Below are 16,092 nucleotides of genomic sequence, written 5' to 3'. Positions count from 1 at the left end.
TTGCACACGAACTTTAAGACTCCTTACATGGTCGTCAATAAAGAGTGGGGGAGGAAAAACCTGAAGGAGATGATGGAAAAGTAAGTTTAAGCATCATACCTTCCCAGTGATCTGGTTCTAGACTAACTGGTGGCATTATCTATGGCTTGAAACCACCCGAGAGAGTCCAATGGCTTGCTAGAGAAATCTTCTCTGTGGTGCCTTCCTACTGCCTGAAATGGTGTTCCCTCTGAGCTGGCCGAGAGGTACCCCCATCCCCGCGGTGCTTACACATGCCCCCAGGAGAGAAAGGTTTAATCCTTTCTCAGTGCTGCTCTAACAATATCCCTTACACCAGTGCTGCAGGTGCCCAGGGACTGGGATAGGTCATTCACGTGCATTTGCTCCCCAGGACCTGACAGCCAGCAACCAAAACATTCGATAAATGATAGGGTTTGGGGGAAGGCGGAGGAAGTGGCTGGAATAAGAGGGTCGGGGCTGGGTTATGCTGGGTCACAGAGATCAATGAATATGAGCTGTTTCTGCTAGAGACAACCATCTTAAACCCCCGGAATTTATTAGAGGAGAAGGGCCGAAGAGAGGCAGCAGGCTTGAGCAAGGATCTGTTGCTCTGAAGTTTGGGCTGAGAAAACGCTGTCTGCTGGGTTTCTGGGAAAATCATCTGGAAATATGTATATATAACCAGGACTTAACACTTGCTCACACTAGGGTTCCACATAAAACTGCTTGGGAAAAGCAACCCCATGTGCATTCTGCTTTGAAGGAGCTCCCACTGTTTGATGTGCTGATTGGAGGCGGCACACCCCGCTCCCTGTATCAGAGACCTCTGCCCACCGTGGACAGTCAGGCCTGGCCAGCTCTGCTGTCCTCACACACCAAGAGCAGCAGAACTGATGAGAGGTGGTAACGTCCCTCAGCAACCTGGCCTTGCTGTCAGCCCTGGGCTCCTCTCAGCCCAGAGGTGGCTGCTCCGATCCCTGGCACTGTAGGCTCCAGCTCCTGACTCAGGGTACCTGCGAATGCTCACCCTGGGGACAAGCAGGGATGGATGGCTCAGGCAGCTGGGTCCCTGCCATCCACAGGGGAGGTCTGGATTGAGTTCCAAGCTCCTGGCCCAGTCCTGACCACTGTGGGCATTTGCAGGGAATGAACCAGCCCACCAGAACATCCTCTTTCTTTTTGCCTCTCAAATACATTTAATAAAAATTTAAAAAAAAATTGAGGGGGAACAAGAAGCAGCAAAATATTGAATGTAGAAGTATCATTTTTCTTTTAAAAAAATTATCAAATACTCTAAGGAAAAATTTCACAGCCCTCTATCACCCAGTGGCACGCCTGCTCCCCTCATCCCTTCAGTCACCTGCTGATAACACCTGCTTGATTCCACCCCTCCCCAGGTACCAACAAACCCTGCAGATGTGAGGCTGAGCCCCAGCCTCTTGTCCATCTCTCTTAGTCCGAGGTGTCTTTGCTTGCATTTCACTGAAAGGAAATCACTGACTTGAGTGAGTGACACAGCTGGCCTAACAAGTTTCTAACTGCTGGACTCAAGCAATAATTTGCTTTTCTGGCAGATGCAACCTTATTGGTTGAGATTGTCTGAGGGGCTTTCGGGTCCAGGGCAGAAGGTAGATGATTGCTGACTTATCATTCCCTGGGACCCACAGAAGACCACCTGGACATTGCAAATCCCCTGAAGAACACGGTGTCACTAAGTAACCACAGGCAGGTCACAAGCACCGCTGACCAACCGGGAGCCTGGACACTTGACCAGCTGATCTTGCATTGCCAGCCCCAATTTCAATCTATAGCAACCTTCACCCCTAACTCATGGGGCGGGGAGGAGCTCACGACTTAAGCCACAGCTGCCTGATTCCTTGATCTGCACTTTGCAATGAACACATACTTCCTTCCACCACCTGGATATCAGTCATTTGGTTTCTGACTACAGGGAGGGTGGACCCAGGTTTGGGGATCCTTTAGCAATGCAGAAGTTTCAGTGTGGGGTGCTGTTCAGCAACATATGTAGGTTTCCATCCTCCGTCTTTACCTTGTCCACGCTCACCTCCTTAAATAAAATGATAGTCTGTAAGCCCGACTGGCTCTGGTTTGTTTTTTCTTCCTTTATCAGGCCTGGAAGCAGCATCTTGTGCTTATTTAAATCTCTGCTCCTCTGTTTTATTCCCTGGGAAAGCTCTAGACCCCAGGCCCATGCAAGTCCTATTACACCTGCAAGTCTCCCACTCATTCAATGCTTCATACCAGCTGCCCCTCTGCAGGACCCTAAGTCACATCTACTTTTTCAAATACATGCACATACTTTTTGGAGATTGACCTTCATTTATTTTAAAGATAGATAGATTGATCGATTGCAAGGTAGAGTTAGAGGGAGGTCTGCCATCCTATGGTTCACTCCCCAGATGACTGCAACAGCCAGGGTTGGGCAAGGCTGTAGTCAGGAGTTCATCTGGGTTTCCTAGGTTGATGGCAGGGGCTGTCTTCTGCTGCTTTTCCAGGCACATTAGCAGGGATTGGAAGGGGAACAAGCAGAAATTAAAGTAGTGCCCATATGGGATGCCCGTGTTACAAGCAGTGGTGATACACCACAACACTGGACCCTCCCATTGACCTTTCAAGTCCAGTTCCTGGCACACAGATGTGTTGGTACAGGAGGAGGAGGAAGAAATGAGAAAGCTGGAGGATGTGATGGCTGTGAACGCAGCCATGCCAGGGTGCAAACCTGCACGTTTTTACACTGAGAAGGGATGAAGGATGGCATGGGTGGCGCATGCAGACACACAGGATGGGAAAGGGGCTGAGGACCCTGTAGCTTAGCTCAACCAAGGGTGATACAAAGGAAAGAAGGAAAAGGTGGGAAACAACAACTGAGAAGAAATGTTCTCAACAAACACTCGCAGAGAAAAGAATCAGCAAGTCATTTCTTTGCTCCATGACTACATATGCTTTAAAAAAAAAAAAAAGATACTTGGGGAGACAAAAGTAGTCAATTAATAAATTAGATGTGCTAAGTAAATGAGACATCTAAGAACTCAATTTCTTTCCTAAATTTTGCACACTTCACCAGAGTTACAGTTACAGTTAAACAAAGGAGACACACATCCCCACCATCAGGGTCACACACCAGAGGTGGCATCTGTCAATTTCACATCTACGAATTCCCCAATTCCCATTTCCTTTTTAAAAATAGAGTCCATTTCTAAGCAAATGAGAGTGCTGAGTTCAGAGATCCCGGGGCAGCAGTCCTGGGTAATTCACTCAAGTCATCAGGGTTTTCCTTAAAGGCCCTTCTCCTCTGGCTTGGAACACAAGGATTAGAAATGGAGAAGCTGGGATTTGAACCTATGCCCATATGAGATGCCAGTATTGCAGATCAATGGCTTAGCCCAATCTATCACAATGCCAGCCCCATTCAACTCCATTTTCACATAGTTGGTATCACTAGTACTGGTTATTATGCCATCGCTCTTGTTCTCATTCTCCAGTTTACCCAAAATTCTTTTATGTTTCATAAACATTTTATACAAAGGGTCTTCTAGAAGTTCATAGAAAACACATACTATAAAAAACCTACATGAATTTCTTTTTTTTTTTTGCAGCATTATAAACTTACCCTTCAATACCCTTCAATTCCACTTTCCCACAATTTTTTTCCAACTTACTTACTTTAAAGAGTGACAGAAAAAAAGACATCTTTCATTCATGGGTTCACTTCCCAAATGACTACATCAGCTGGGGTTGTGTCAGGTCAAATCCACGTTGGCCTCCCTCTGGGTCTCCCACATTGGGGCAGGGACCCAAGAACTTGTAGATCATTTGCTCTTTCCCAAGCTAATTAGTAGGAAGCTGAATTGGAAGCAGCATGGACTCAAACTGGCATAACTTGCTATGGCATACAGGCATCCCAAGTGGTGGTTTAGCCTGCAATGTCACAACACCACAGACTTTTAAAAATCTCCCAATGTGCGCAGCCTGAAGGTCATTCTAACACAGCACTTTGTAGTGTGCCCGGATTTAGACAGGAACCTGTCACAGGAGACCAGGTGTAGGATTTTCTATTTGCCGTGTCAGCTCTCAGAAACGGTTTCAGATTTTGGAGTATTTCTGACTTTTGGAGTGTTCAACCTGACGAGGACTGAGAGAGACCCTTCAGGATGTGAGAGGCAGAGCCCCAGCTGTGACCCATGTCTGCAGGATGCCATGCCCCCTGAGCTATTGTATCACTTGAGACCACCAGCTGGCTCCGCCCTCCCTACAGGGCAGACCTGGGGACTCTGGGTTGAGACAGCTGCTAACAACACACTGGACAGACTGGTTTCTCACTGCCTGGCTGAGACACTGTTGAGCCCACACCTGCTGTGCTTAGCCCGCATGTGTCAAGGCAGCCAAGGCACCCAGACGCGAGAGGCACTCAGAACCCCCAGTCTGAAACAAGGCTCTCTTTGGAATTCTCATGAGGATCAGTCTCACTGGGTATTGCCCCTGCGATCACAAAGGTCCCACGTTTAGGGCGAGGCCCCACATACCAGTCACAGATCTGAAAATACATAAAGGTACCTGTGGAAAACACGGGTCTCGTTTTGTGTTTTGGAGCTGGGGGCAGGGCTGAGGGGAGCGATGCAATAGTGTTTTCTACAGGATCTGGGATGTGGAACATGGATCACGACCCGGGTGGGGCTCCCCAGGAAGAAAAGGGGCACAAAGAAAGAGCTCAAAAATTTTACAGCCTTACAACCCGGGGCCGCCAAGGGAAAGGTTCACAAAGCGGGGGTCTGGGTCCTTTTGTGAACACCACAACAAATAAGTTCATCAGCGGGTCCTGTTCCTTGTGCGTGCACACCGCCCCCTCTGCATCCCATCACTGCTCAAGCAGAGTCTACAACTGTCAATGACGACGGAGCAGCCTGATGAGGAAGATGTGTGCCAAGGAGGGGAACAAAAGATCATTTCATGAGTCACAACTGGCCCGTGTATTCCTGAGGACCCGCTGTCATCTGCACCTTGCTCAAACCTTGGCTAAACGGTGGCCAAACACCCCTCCCTCCCCAACAGCCCTGTTGCAAACACACCTTGCCTACAGCTTCCCGGGTGCAGGCACATGTGTTCATGCACAAAACCCTCAAGCCAGCCCCACCCTCGACACAAGCAGGTGGATCAACTCTTCGTTGTCTGTCTTCAGGCTCTTGGACCAAGCCCACCCCCAACTCAGTCCCTCCAATGTCTTTCTTAGGAAGACGGTAATTTACCATCCAGGGCTTTGAATATCTATCTTCTTCTAAACATTAAACAGAAAGTTGGATTTTTTTTTTTTAAAGTTTGTCCTTCTGGCCGATTTTCTCTTCTGTTGGCACTAAATACATCCATGGGCTGTTGGACTTCAGTTATTTGTTTTTTTAGTTCTACAAGTGCTATTTGGCCCTTTTCCAACTTTCCCTTAAAATGATTTAATTGAAAGGCAGAGGGAGAGAGACAGAGAGGGAGAGATGGAGAGGGAGAAAGAAAGTGAGAGAGAGAGCGAGCAAGGGCTGGGCCAGGTCAGAGTCAGGAGCCCAGAACTCCTGCTGGGGCTCCCACATGGGTGGGAGGGGGAGTGAAGTACTTGAATCAGCACCTGTTTCTTCCTGGGGTGATCACTAGCAGGTAGTTGGCAATGGAAACAGAACCAGGATTTAAACACAGGTGCTCCAACATAGGATCCAGGCAACTCAAGTCTGTGTCCACAGGCTTGTATTTGAGGATGTTTTATTTCCCCATAAACAGAGAATCAGGGAGCTCCCATCTGCTTGTTCACTTCCCAAATAGCAGCAACAGCCAGGGCTCTTGGCCAGGTCAAAACCAGGGGCAAAGACACATGAATGTCAGGGACCCAGTTACCACAGTCATCAGCTACTGTCCCCCAGGGTTTGCACAGGATGCTGGCTGTGGGGGGCAAAGGTGGGGATGGGATCTAAGCTATAGGAGATAGGATGCCCATGGAGGTGGGTGTTTAGCCTGGCAGTTAAGGTGCTGTGTTTGGCTTTGGGTGACTGTAAGGAAATGCTGGAGTGGGCTACATCCGAAAGCAAAGAGGCCCATGTCAGCTCATAGTTCTGGAGATGCAGCTTCCGGGTTCCTTGTTTGGTCATAGGCTTTTTGTGGGTAGAGCTCCGAAGTGCATGATCACACAACAGGGGCTCTCTTCCTGCTTGTATAAGGCCTCTGGGCTCCACCCTCACCACCTCAGCTAATCCTGGTCACCTCCCAAAGACCTTGCCTACAAGCCCCACGGGCAGACCGAGTGTGCACTCTTAATTCATCGTGGTGGTCCAGCACACAAGACCTTGGGGGACATGTAAACCCATAGCCAAACCATGTCAACTGGGAAGCCCAAACGAGAGTGGATGCACATAGGAGTGGAAGCTCCGGTGGGTTGGCCTCATGCTGGGAGAGAGCTGCTAAGGGCAGGGAGAACAAGTCCACTCCTAATAAAGGAACGCGGCCCTTCCCCTGCAGTCTCTCCTCTGAGGTCCTGGAATCCAAATCTGCCTGACCAATCCTTCTTTGATGTTATTACTTCATCACGAAAAAGCAAGGCAGGCACTGCTGAGTTTTAAGGCATGCATTTCAGAAGATCATGGCATTGTGGGGACCCCATTCTATCCCCAGATTCGGCAGAGAAGATGGGGGAACCCATTAAGTATTCCATATGAAAAAGGCTAAAAGTCAGGGGGAAAAACGTGCATGGATAACTAGTTCCTTGACTGTTGCCATACTTGTTTCAAGTAAGCGTGTTAGCTTTGCAGACTTGGTACACCTTGGAGACACGAATCCCCAGATCCAGCCCCTGGTTCTGCTGCTGTTGCCACTCCTCAGCCTCACCTGCTTTGGGCTTAGGCATGGTGCACTGGCCACACGTAATTAAAACCTCACGACAAACCACATCGGAATTTCCGCAGGATAACGACGGGTGCCCATGTCAGAATTGTTTGCTGTGCTGGCTCAATAATCCATGTTGTTCAACTCCACCCCAAGAACGACTCACCAAAAATCTGTAGACAGGCTGGGAACCGGCATTGTAAACACACACTCACTGGGATTCTTATACGGGCACAGGGCAGCACATTTTACAAAGGAATCATCAAGAGCTAACAATGGCACCAGCACTGAACTGTGATTGGATTTAAACTCAATCAGACTTCAGAACCTGGGCATCCCTCATGCAGCCTCAGGTGCAGTCACCACAAAGACAAAGGCACAAAAGCCAGTAGGTTTGCCTTTAAAAACCGACAAAGCCTCCCTCCCATAATCACCTTGCCTTGTAATATGCAAATTCATCTTGGCAAACGCACAGGAAGGTTTTCTATTTTAAAGAAAAACATTCACCACCTCCCCTCTGAACACCAAACAGCTCATTTTGTTTCACTAAGACTTAAGCGTCTTTTGTCAATTTCAGGGCTTCACCACAGGGCACTGCCTGTGTTAGAAGAGACACCAAACCCCCATATTAATCAGACACACGGCGGGTTGGGGGGACTCGGCGCAGGGTAAGGGTGCAAGCGAGGAGACGGGCAGAGCTGTATTGGCTGGCTGGCTCTTACCGCAGGAGGCTGACTTCTTTTCCACCAGGCCCACGCGTCTGGTCTCGGTGCGGAGTTTTTCATCCGTGTTCTCCACCAGATTGGTGAGGTCATCAATGATTTCTGGAAAGAGAAGCAGAGGTGTTTGATTAGTACTCGAACACTGGGGTTCCCATCGTGGGATCACGGCCATTGGCAGCTCCTTCTAGTAAGACTCTTCTCATGGGCAGTGCATGGAAAGCTACCCAACTCAACAAGTGAGCAGTCAGTTGTCATTCTAGTATCAAGAGGATCTGGACAGAAGACTTCGCAATGGGGTCCTTCTTGAGAAAGACTGGTTAACGATGAAAATCTAGCTACTCGAGACCCAAGGACAAGTCTGGACTTGTGGAGAAGCTGAGAGACTGTGACCTAAGAGTTGCTGGTGGAAAATGACTTCATTTAAAAACCAAACCTCTCTGCCATTCCAATAAATAAATCTTTTATTATTATTATTATTATTGGAAAGTCAGACATACAGAGAGGAGGAGAGACAGAGAGGAAGATCTTCCGTCTACTGATTCACTCACTCCACAATGGCTTCAATAGCTGGAGCTGAGCCATTCTGGAGCCAGGAGCTAGGAGCTTCACACAGGTACAGGGTCCCAAGGCCTTGGTCCGTCCTTGACTGCTTTCCCAGGCCACAGGCAGGGAGCTGGATGGGAAGCGGGACTGCCAGGATTAGAACCAGTGCTCATATGGGATCCCGGCACATAAAAGGCTAGGACTTTAACCACGAGGCTATGGTGCCAGGCCCCGATAAATAAATCTGAAATAAATATGAAAAGATAAAGGCAATGACAAAATAGAAACAAAAAGATAAAAGCGCTGAATATGTTTCAAAGCATTTTGGCTTTTCTTGGGAAAACAGATCTAAGTAAAATTTTTCAAATAATCACAATGAAACACCTGCCTAGACAAACTTTGTGGTATTTTACAACCATTCATTCCTCATTCTTCCCTTGGACTCGATGACACACTCTCCCTCAGTGTTTAAGTCACTCAGAAACGGTCTCCTTTTCCTTGAGCTTTTGGAAGAACTGTCATACACGGGTGATGCTCCAGAGCTGTACAATCTCACTCCCACGATTTTATGAGCCTTTAACTTCATCAGCACTTGAAACAGGGGCAGACATTTGGCCTAGCCGTTAAGACCTCCATACTTCATGTGAGAGGGCTTGGATTCGATTGGGTCCTTGGCCTAGCAGACCCATTCAAGCTCCCTGCCAGGGCAGCCTGGATTGGGTTTCTGCCTCCCAGCTCTGCTGCTGCCCAGCGCTGGGGGTTGGAGGCATGACGGGAGTGACCCGGCAGAGGAGATCTCTCTTCACTCTACGGAGCCAAGTGCCAGCCACTGATCTCTACCTGACTGCCAAGGTCTTGAAGTCAAAATGTATCATAGTCTCCCAGATGTGACCATTCCCCCTCCACTGACCATCTCAATGAATGGCCCCATCACTCATTTGCCAGCCCAAGCTGGAATTCTTTTTAAAATTATTATCATTTTTGAGTTAATTAATTAATTAATTTCCCTTGTCCCTTCCCCCCATTGAATCTCCCTATATAATTACTATAGCATAGCTCTTCATAAACAGTTACATGTTCACCACTGCGGGCATGGACAATGGCAGAGTCCAGCCTCCCATTGTCAAGATACGGCTAATAGTTTCACTGGGAGTCCATCTTTGATCTGGAAGTAGAGATGTACACTGCATCCTCACATCTGGAAATGAGTCTCCATTACACAGTAACCACATATCCCTCTTATATGAAAAGCCATAATATAAAATCAACAACAGGAAGAAAAATGGAAATTTACAACACCATGAATTTCTCAAGAGGTTTTGACAGTTCAACAGTGCTGAATTGCTGGTGATCACGCCACTCCAATCACGATGAAATCTCTCCCAAATCCACTGGTTGCTATAGTGCACCTTAGCGTCTCTGTCTGCCTAGATCTTCACTGCCAATGATTGGCTGGAGTAGTTGATCAATTTGTTCTATCCTCCATCCTCTGCCATGGTACCAGGTATCCTCTGGAGGGTCCGATGCATTGCCCTATCCTCCATGTACATTTAGATATGCTGTCCTCTGCTCCATCTGAGCCACTGAGGAGGCTCAGCTTTGACACATGCACTCAACAATCAGCCCATGGAACCTGCAATTCTCTCCATGGTTGGGGTTTTGAGTCCAGTGGTTCAGTTGGTAGGAATCACCCAAGAAACCTCTGAGGTCATTCCAGACCGGATTCTTGTGTGTGTTTGCCAATACACGGTCTGACACCGTCTGGCATCCAAATCAGCATACATACACACTGGTAGTTGCAATTGCTGGGTCAGTTCTGTCTCCAACCTCGTGTTTTATGAAACCCACTGGGTGTTGGAGCCCAGTCCAATCCTGCCCATCCCATACTTGGCCTTCATGTAAACCAATGGGAGCTGCAGTCTAGTTGGCGCGACCTACAAAAACCCCCACCAAGCTCACTCCTGCCCTGTGCTTGCCAGGATGTAGAGCAGACTCGTCTGGTCTGTCCCACATCCCATTCAGCTCTCGTCCATGTTGATGTGTATGGAAACCCAGTTCATCCCAACCAGCCCCACTATCCAATCTACACTGATGCAGTGGGTGCCACCGTCTAGTACATGCCTGCACCTGACAGAATTTGGCCCCTGTACCAGCATCTGCCAGTTGATGATGCTGCGACAAAGCCCAATCAATCCACACCAGCACTGGCTTATGCATGTGCCAGAAGGTACAGTCAGCCCAGCCTGGCTTTTCTCTGAGCCAGCTCACATGTAGGCCATCAGATGTGGCCCTGCCCGGCCTGATCTGCCCCCCGTCCCAGCTCTCATGCTCACCAATGGGAGTAGTGGCCCAGTCGGGGGGCCTTCGCAGCCCACTCACTACCACCCCTTGTGTTTCACATGTGTTGGTTGGGTGCTGCAGCCTACTCTGGCACAGCTCCCTCACCTCAGCATTGGGCCAGTGGGGCCTGGCCTGGCTAGACCCACCCCAATTCCAACTCATGCTGGTGGGGGTTACAGCCTAGCCCAGCCCTGCCCAAGCTGGAATTCTTGAGTTACTCGGCCTTCCTTTTTCTTTTCCTTTGTGTGACATCCCATTTCTTAGTCATTCCTATTAATTCTACCTCCACCGTGTCATCATTTCTCTTCTACTGTTATCCATACTTCACAAAACAATGACCAAACTTAACTTCCTGTTTCTAGTCCTGAATCCTCCTTCATTCCATACAAGATTTAGGGAAATATCTTTTTATTTCCTCAAATTTTATTTCAACTTAAATAACCACACATGGCTAGTGACCCTTGTAATGAGCAAATCTATTTAAAGTAGTAACTTAATAAAACAAAGAGAGAAAGAAAATCAAAATGCATCCACCCTCTCCCCCCCCACCCTACTGTATTGTTTTGAAAGAAAACCAAGAGATACAATTAAATGGTAAGTTGGAAAAGTTTGACTCAGTGGTTAGGTCACCACTTGGACATGCACATCCTATAATGGAGTGTCTGGGTTGAGTCTGGGATACTCTGCTTCCAAGCTATTTCCTGCTGATGCATGCCTTTGGAGGCAACAGGTGATGGCTCAAGTACTTGGTCTCTTGACACCCACGTGGAAGAACGGGGTGGAGTTCCTGGCTGCTGGCTCTGGCCTGGCCCAGCCCTGTCTGCAGACATGCAGGGAGTGAACTGGCAAATGAAAGACCTCTCTCTACCTTTCAAATAAAAGTGGAAATAACTTTTTAAAAAATTCATTTTAAAAATGCATGATTCACTTACAACAAAGTAGGAAAGGGAATCTATATAAGGAACAAAAGGAACTTAAGTACTCAGGCAACATAGTTAACTATATCAATAGTCACATCAAATGTCAGTGGTCTAAATGCTGCAATTAAAACAAAAAGAGTATCAGACACATTTTTTCTTTCTTTATTCTTTCTTTTTTTTTAGAAAACATGTATAAGCTCTTGCAAACTCAGTTAAAATATAAATCAGATAATTTCTGTGTAAAAAAAAAAAAAGCTGTATTAGGGCCTGGTAGAGTAGCCTAGTGGCTAAAGTCCTGGCCTTGCACATGTTGGGATCCCACATGGGCACTGGTTCATGTCCTGGCAGCCCCACTTCCCATCTGTCTCCCTGTTTGTGGCCTAGGAAAGCAGTCGAGGATGGCCTGAGGCCTTGGGATCCTACACCTGCATGAGAGACCTGGAAGAAGCTCCTGGCTCCTAGTTATGGATCAGCTCAGCTCCGGCTGTTGCAGCCACTTGGGGAGTGAATCAGCACATGGAAGATCTTTCTCTGTCTCTCCTCCTCTCTGTATATCTGATTTTCCAATAAAAATAACTAAATCTTTTTAAAGCTGTATTAACACCACATTAGATAACTTTCCAGAGAATGAGTATTTTGAGAGATTAAACTTTTCATCACGATTAAAAAAAAATGACACATGTGTAAAATTCTCCAACATTTAAAAATTAAGGAATTCTCCAGTATTTAGAAAATTCAGGAATCCACTTTCAAACAACTCATGTGGTGGACAAAATCACGACAGAAAGCAGGACGCACTCTGCATGGAAGGATCATGACAACTTCTACAGACTCCTGACTTTGCACGCTCTCAGCATCTGTGCTGAAAACGCCCGCTCCCCAGTGTGGTGGCACTCAGACGTGGCACCTTTGGGAAGTGATCGGGTCATGAGGAAGCAGCCCTCACAAATGCAAGAAACTAGTCCATGACCGCGATTTGTAACCTTATAAAAGAGGTCTCACGCAATTCCGCTGTTTGTTTCTTCCATCATGCGAGGCTGCAACAAAAGACATCTGTCTGCGGGCTTTATTAAACAGGTTTCACGGAGTTCCGCCATTTGTCCCTTCCATCATGTGAGGTGACAGCCAAAGACATCTGTCAATGGGCCAGGAAGCGGGCCCTCAGGAGACATGGAATGGGCCGGTATCATGACCTTGACTTCTAGCCTCCAGGAATAGCTTCCCGTTGTTCACTAGCCATGAGCATTCGTAGCAGCCTGAAGAGAGTGAATCACTACTCTGTATCAAAGTGTTTGGGGGAGCAATACAAGCAGGACTTGAGCTACTCCCCACATATGTGTCAGAAAAGGGGAGGCATGCGGACTCAATGCTCGGATGGGCAGAGATCCTCTGAGATCTCCAGGAATGCCAGGAAAGGGTCTCATGACATCTGGCTGTCTATTCACGATGCAAATTCTTGGCAAAACAGGAATGCAAGGGAACTTCCTTGACCTGATAAGAGACATCCATGAAAAACTTGGTGCTGATGCCATATTTAACAGCAAAAGGTTGGGCAGTTCTTCCTCTAAGATCCATGCAAAGGTATAAGCTCCGATAACATCTGTTGGACATTTTACTAGAGGTCCCACAATGATCAGTAATGCGAGGAGGAAGGGTGGCGTAGGTGAAGGGGAAGCATAAAAAGTTTTGAAAGCTAACGATTGAAACTGCATTTTTGCAGATGGCATGATAGACTCTCCCTATGGAGTCCACTCTAAAAGCCAATGCATCTTTTATATGCTTCTAACAAGCAACAGGAAAAAAAGTTAAAAAAAAAAAAAAGACAGTATCCATTGTAAATAGCATCCAAAATGACATCAAATGCTCAAAAAATAAACCTAACAGAAGACCCCATAAAAACATTGATGCTAGAATGTTGCTTTGCTGAGTTTTCCCAATACCCCAAAATCAAAACCAATCATGATATTTCCCCACTCTGTTCCTGAAAGTTCTCTGTCTTAGGCTTTAGCAAGTGGGCCTGATAATATTATACACACACAAATATAATATGCCCACACATACCTATTTGTTAAGTCCGTGTTTTTTTTTTTTTTTTGAGAACTGCTTAGGACACAGTTGTGCATGGGCAAAACACAGAGCAGAAAACTCCAAGTTATGCCATCAGCGCGTGAACAGCACATGCGCAAGTTCAGCTACGGAACCGATGCAGCCCAAGGGAATTAAACGCCAAGGAGACCTTTCAGCATCGAGTAGCTCATTCCACAAGGAAATCCAGGATTAAAAACTCATCTTGCTGTGTGAGCCTGGTTCCATTCTAAGCCCATTTCCAAATGCAATGTTCTTCGCCAGTATTTCTGCTACCAGTAGTTCCCCAGATGCCACTTGAGAAGCAAGATCTGAGTCCTATTCTCTTGTCTGGCTTTTCTCCAAAGACCAGCACCACAGAGGAGAGGTGGACCCACCTGGCTGAGTAACACCTTTGCTCCGAAAACTATGGAAGTCATCAGCAAAAATTAAGGAAGGGCTAAATAAATGTGAATGGGCTGGAAGATTTGAGATTTTTACAGACATTCGCTTGCTTTTATCAACAGATTTGCAGATTCGGTGTAATCCCGGGCAAAATCCTAACAAGCTTTTTAAGTGAGACTGGCACATGCCAATCGTAAAATTCACATGGAAATGTACAAGGTTTTAGGTAGCCAAAATACTCTTGATAAAGACAACAACATAGTTGGAGGTATTAAACAACAAAAATTCAAGGTTTATTATAAATACCTAGTAACTAAGAGAGAAGGATGCTGGAGGAAAGAGCAGCATCAGCTGCCTGCTGGTTCACTCTCCAGACACCTGCCACAGCTGATCATGGGTCAGGTTGAAGCCAGAAGCCAAGAGCCCCACCTGCCCCTCCCTACACCCTCTCTTTGTCAGTCTACTTCTCAAAGAAAGAAGTAGTTTTCAAAACAGAAGAGGGGCCGGCATTGTGGCACAGCATGTTAAGATACTGTCTTAGTGTCAGGACCTTAGTCATGGGCACACAGCTGCCTGTTCCACTTCTGACCCAGTTCCCTGCTAATGTGCTTGGGAAAGCAGTGAAAGATACCCCAAGCGCTTGGGCCACTTCCCGTATCTGGGAGACCTGGAAGACGCCCCTGGCTCCTCACTAGTTGTGGCCAACTAGGGAGTTAACCAGTAAGGCTCTTCCTCCTTTCTTTTCCTTCTTTCTCCCTCTCTCCCTTCTTCTTGTTTTTATGTAAAAGAATTTAAGGGAGAGACAGCTATCTTCCATCTGCTGGTTCACACCCTTCCCACAGATGGCCTCATGGCCAGGTCAGGCCAGCCACAGGCAAGACGCAGTTGGGCGTTCTAGGCTCCTGGCTATGGCCTGACCCGCACCTGGCTGTTGCTGGTATTTGGGGAATGAATCAGCAAGATGGAACATAGATCTCTCTCTCCTTCTCCCTTTTCCTCCTCTGTCCCTCTGCCTTGCAAATAAAATCATTAAAAAAAAAAAGTTATAAATAAAAAAAATTTCTGTTCATCCAAAGATACTATTTTAAAAAGCTAATAAGTAAGGAACAGACACGTTAAAAAAATATCCATCGGGTTTTAGGGTTTGTACAGAATATCCTAAGAACACCTATATGTCAATAACTAAAAGACAAATAACGTCGTTTTAAAAATAGGCAAAGGACTTGAACAGATATTTGGCAGAAGGAGGGCCACAAATAGTCAACAAAGCACATGAAAAGGGGCACCATATCACACCAGTCACCGGGGAAAGAGAGAGAGAGAGAGAGAGAGAGACAAAGAAAAAGGGGGGGGGGTCCTGACCAACCTTTACACTTGTTGAATACTATATGACCGTCTGACACCACTGCCTGTTGGGGGAGACGTGGCTCAGGGGTCACCACAGAAATGTTTCTTTGTCAATCAATTTAATCATGTTGCTGAACCTCTTACCAAGAAATTTCCCTTCTGAGTATTTCCCAGACAGATACCAACATACTTCCCACAGAAATCTGCATAAAAGAACAACAGCACTATTTGTAAGTGTCCCAAACTAGAAACACCCCAAATATGTACCATGAGAACAGAGAAACACCTTGGGCTGTAGCCTGTATGAGGGGCATGCTCTCAGCAATAACAACAGAGCTGGTGGTGGGTGTTCAGCCTGATGGTGACCATGTTGCCTGAGTCTTCACCAGGTGTTGGGGGGCCTGAGCTTGATGCCCAGCTTGTCTGGCTGGAGACTCCAGCGTCCTGCTCATGGAGACCCTGGAAGGCTCATGGATGGCTGTGTGACGGGGTCCCTGCACCCCAGCTGGCGCCCTGGTGCAGCCCCAGCTGCTGCAGGCATGTGGTTAAAGTGAGCCAGCAGGTGGGAACTCCTGTTCCACCTCTCAAGAAAATAAATGAAGAGCTCTTTGCGAATGCTGTCAACGGAACATTCAGGAAACTGTAGGAAAAGTTTGGAGATGACTTGTCCATGTGGTCATCCTCGGGACGCAGGTAGAACTCTGTGGCTGGGAAAAGGCCATCAGAGGAACAGCCTACCGGAAACTGGAGTAAAGGTCACCCATGTGGGTACAGCTGCATGGAACTTGGCAGATTCCTGTCCGTGTCCCGGGACTTCACCGAAGGCAGAACTCAGCAGTGATGAACTAGGCCACCTGGCTGAGGAAACAGCTGAGACT

General features: G+C 47.2%; 1 protein-coding gene across 1 annotated transcript in view; it reads right to left on the bottom strand.

Moving 5' to 3' along the window:
• The window catches only part of STX8 (syntaxin 8), a 228,133-nt gene that overhangs the window by 57,794 nt on the left and 154,247 nt on the right, over window positions 1-16,092 (bottom strand). The window contains exon 7 of the mRNA XM_041000400.1: window positions 7,596-7,697. Coding sequence (XP_040856334.1) covers window positions 7,596-7,697 — 102 coding nt within the window. The remainder of the gene's footprint in view (window positions 1-7,595; window positions 7,698-16,092) is intronic.

The sequence above is a fragment of the Ochotona curzoniae genome, unplaced genomic scaffold, assembly GCF_017591425.1.
Source record: "Ochotona curzoniae isolate NIBS_2020 unplaced genomic scaffold, NIBS_Ocur_1.0 scaffold_2453, whole genome shotgun sequence".
NCBI classification, from domain to species: domain Eukaryota; kingdom Metazoa; phylum Chordata; class Mammalia; order Lagomorpha; family Ochotonidae; genus Ochotona; species Ochotona curzoniae.
Note: the sequence above shows the minus strand (reverse complement) of the source record. Positions and strands in the feature narration are given on the sequence as shown.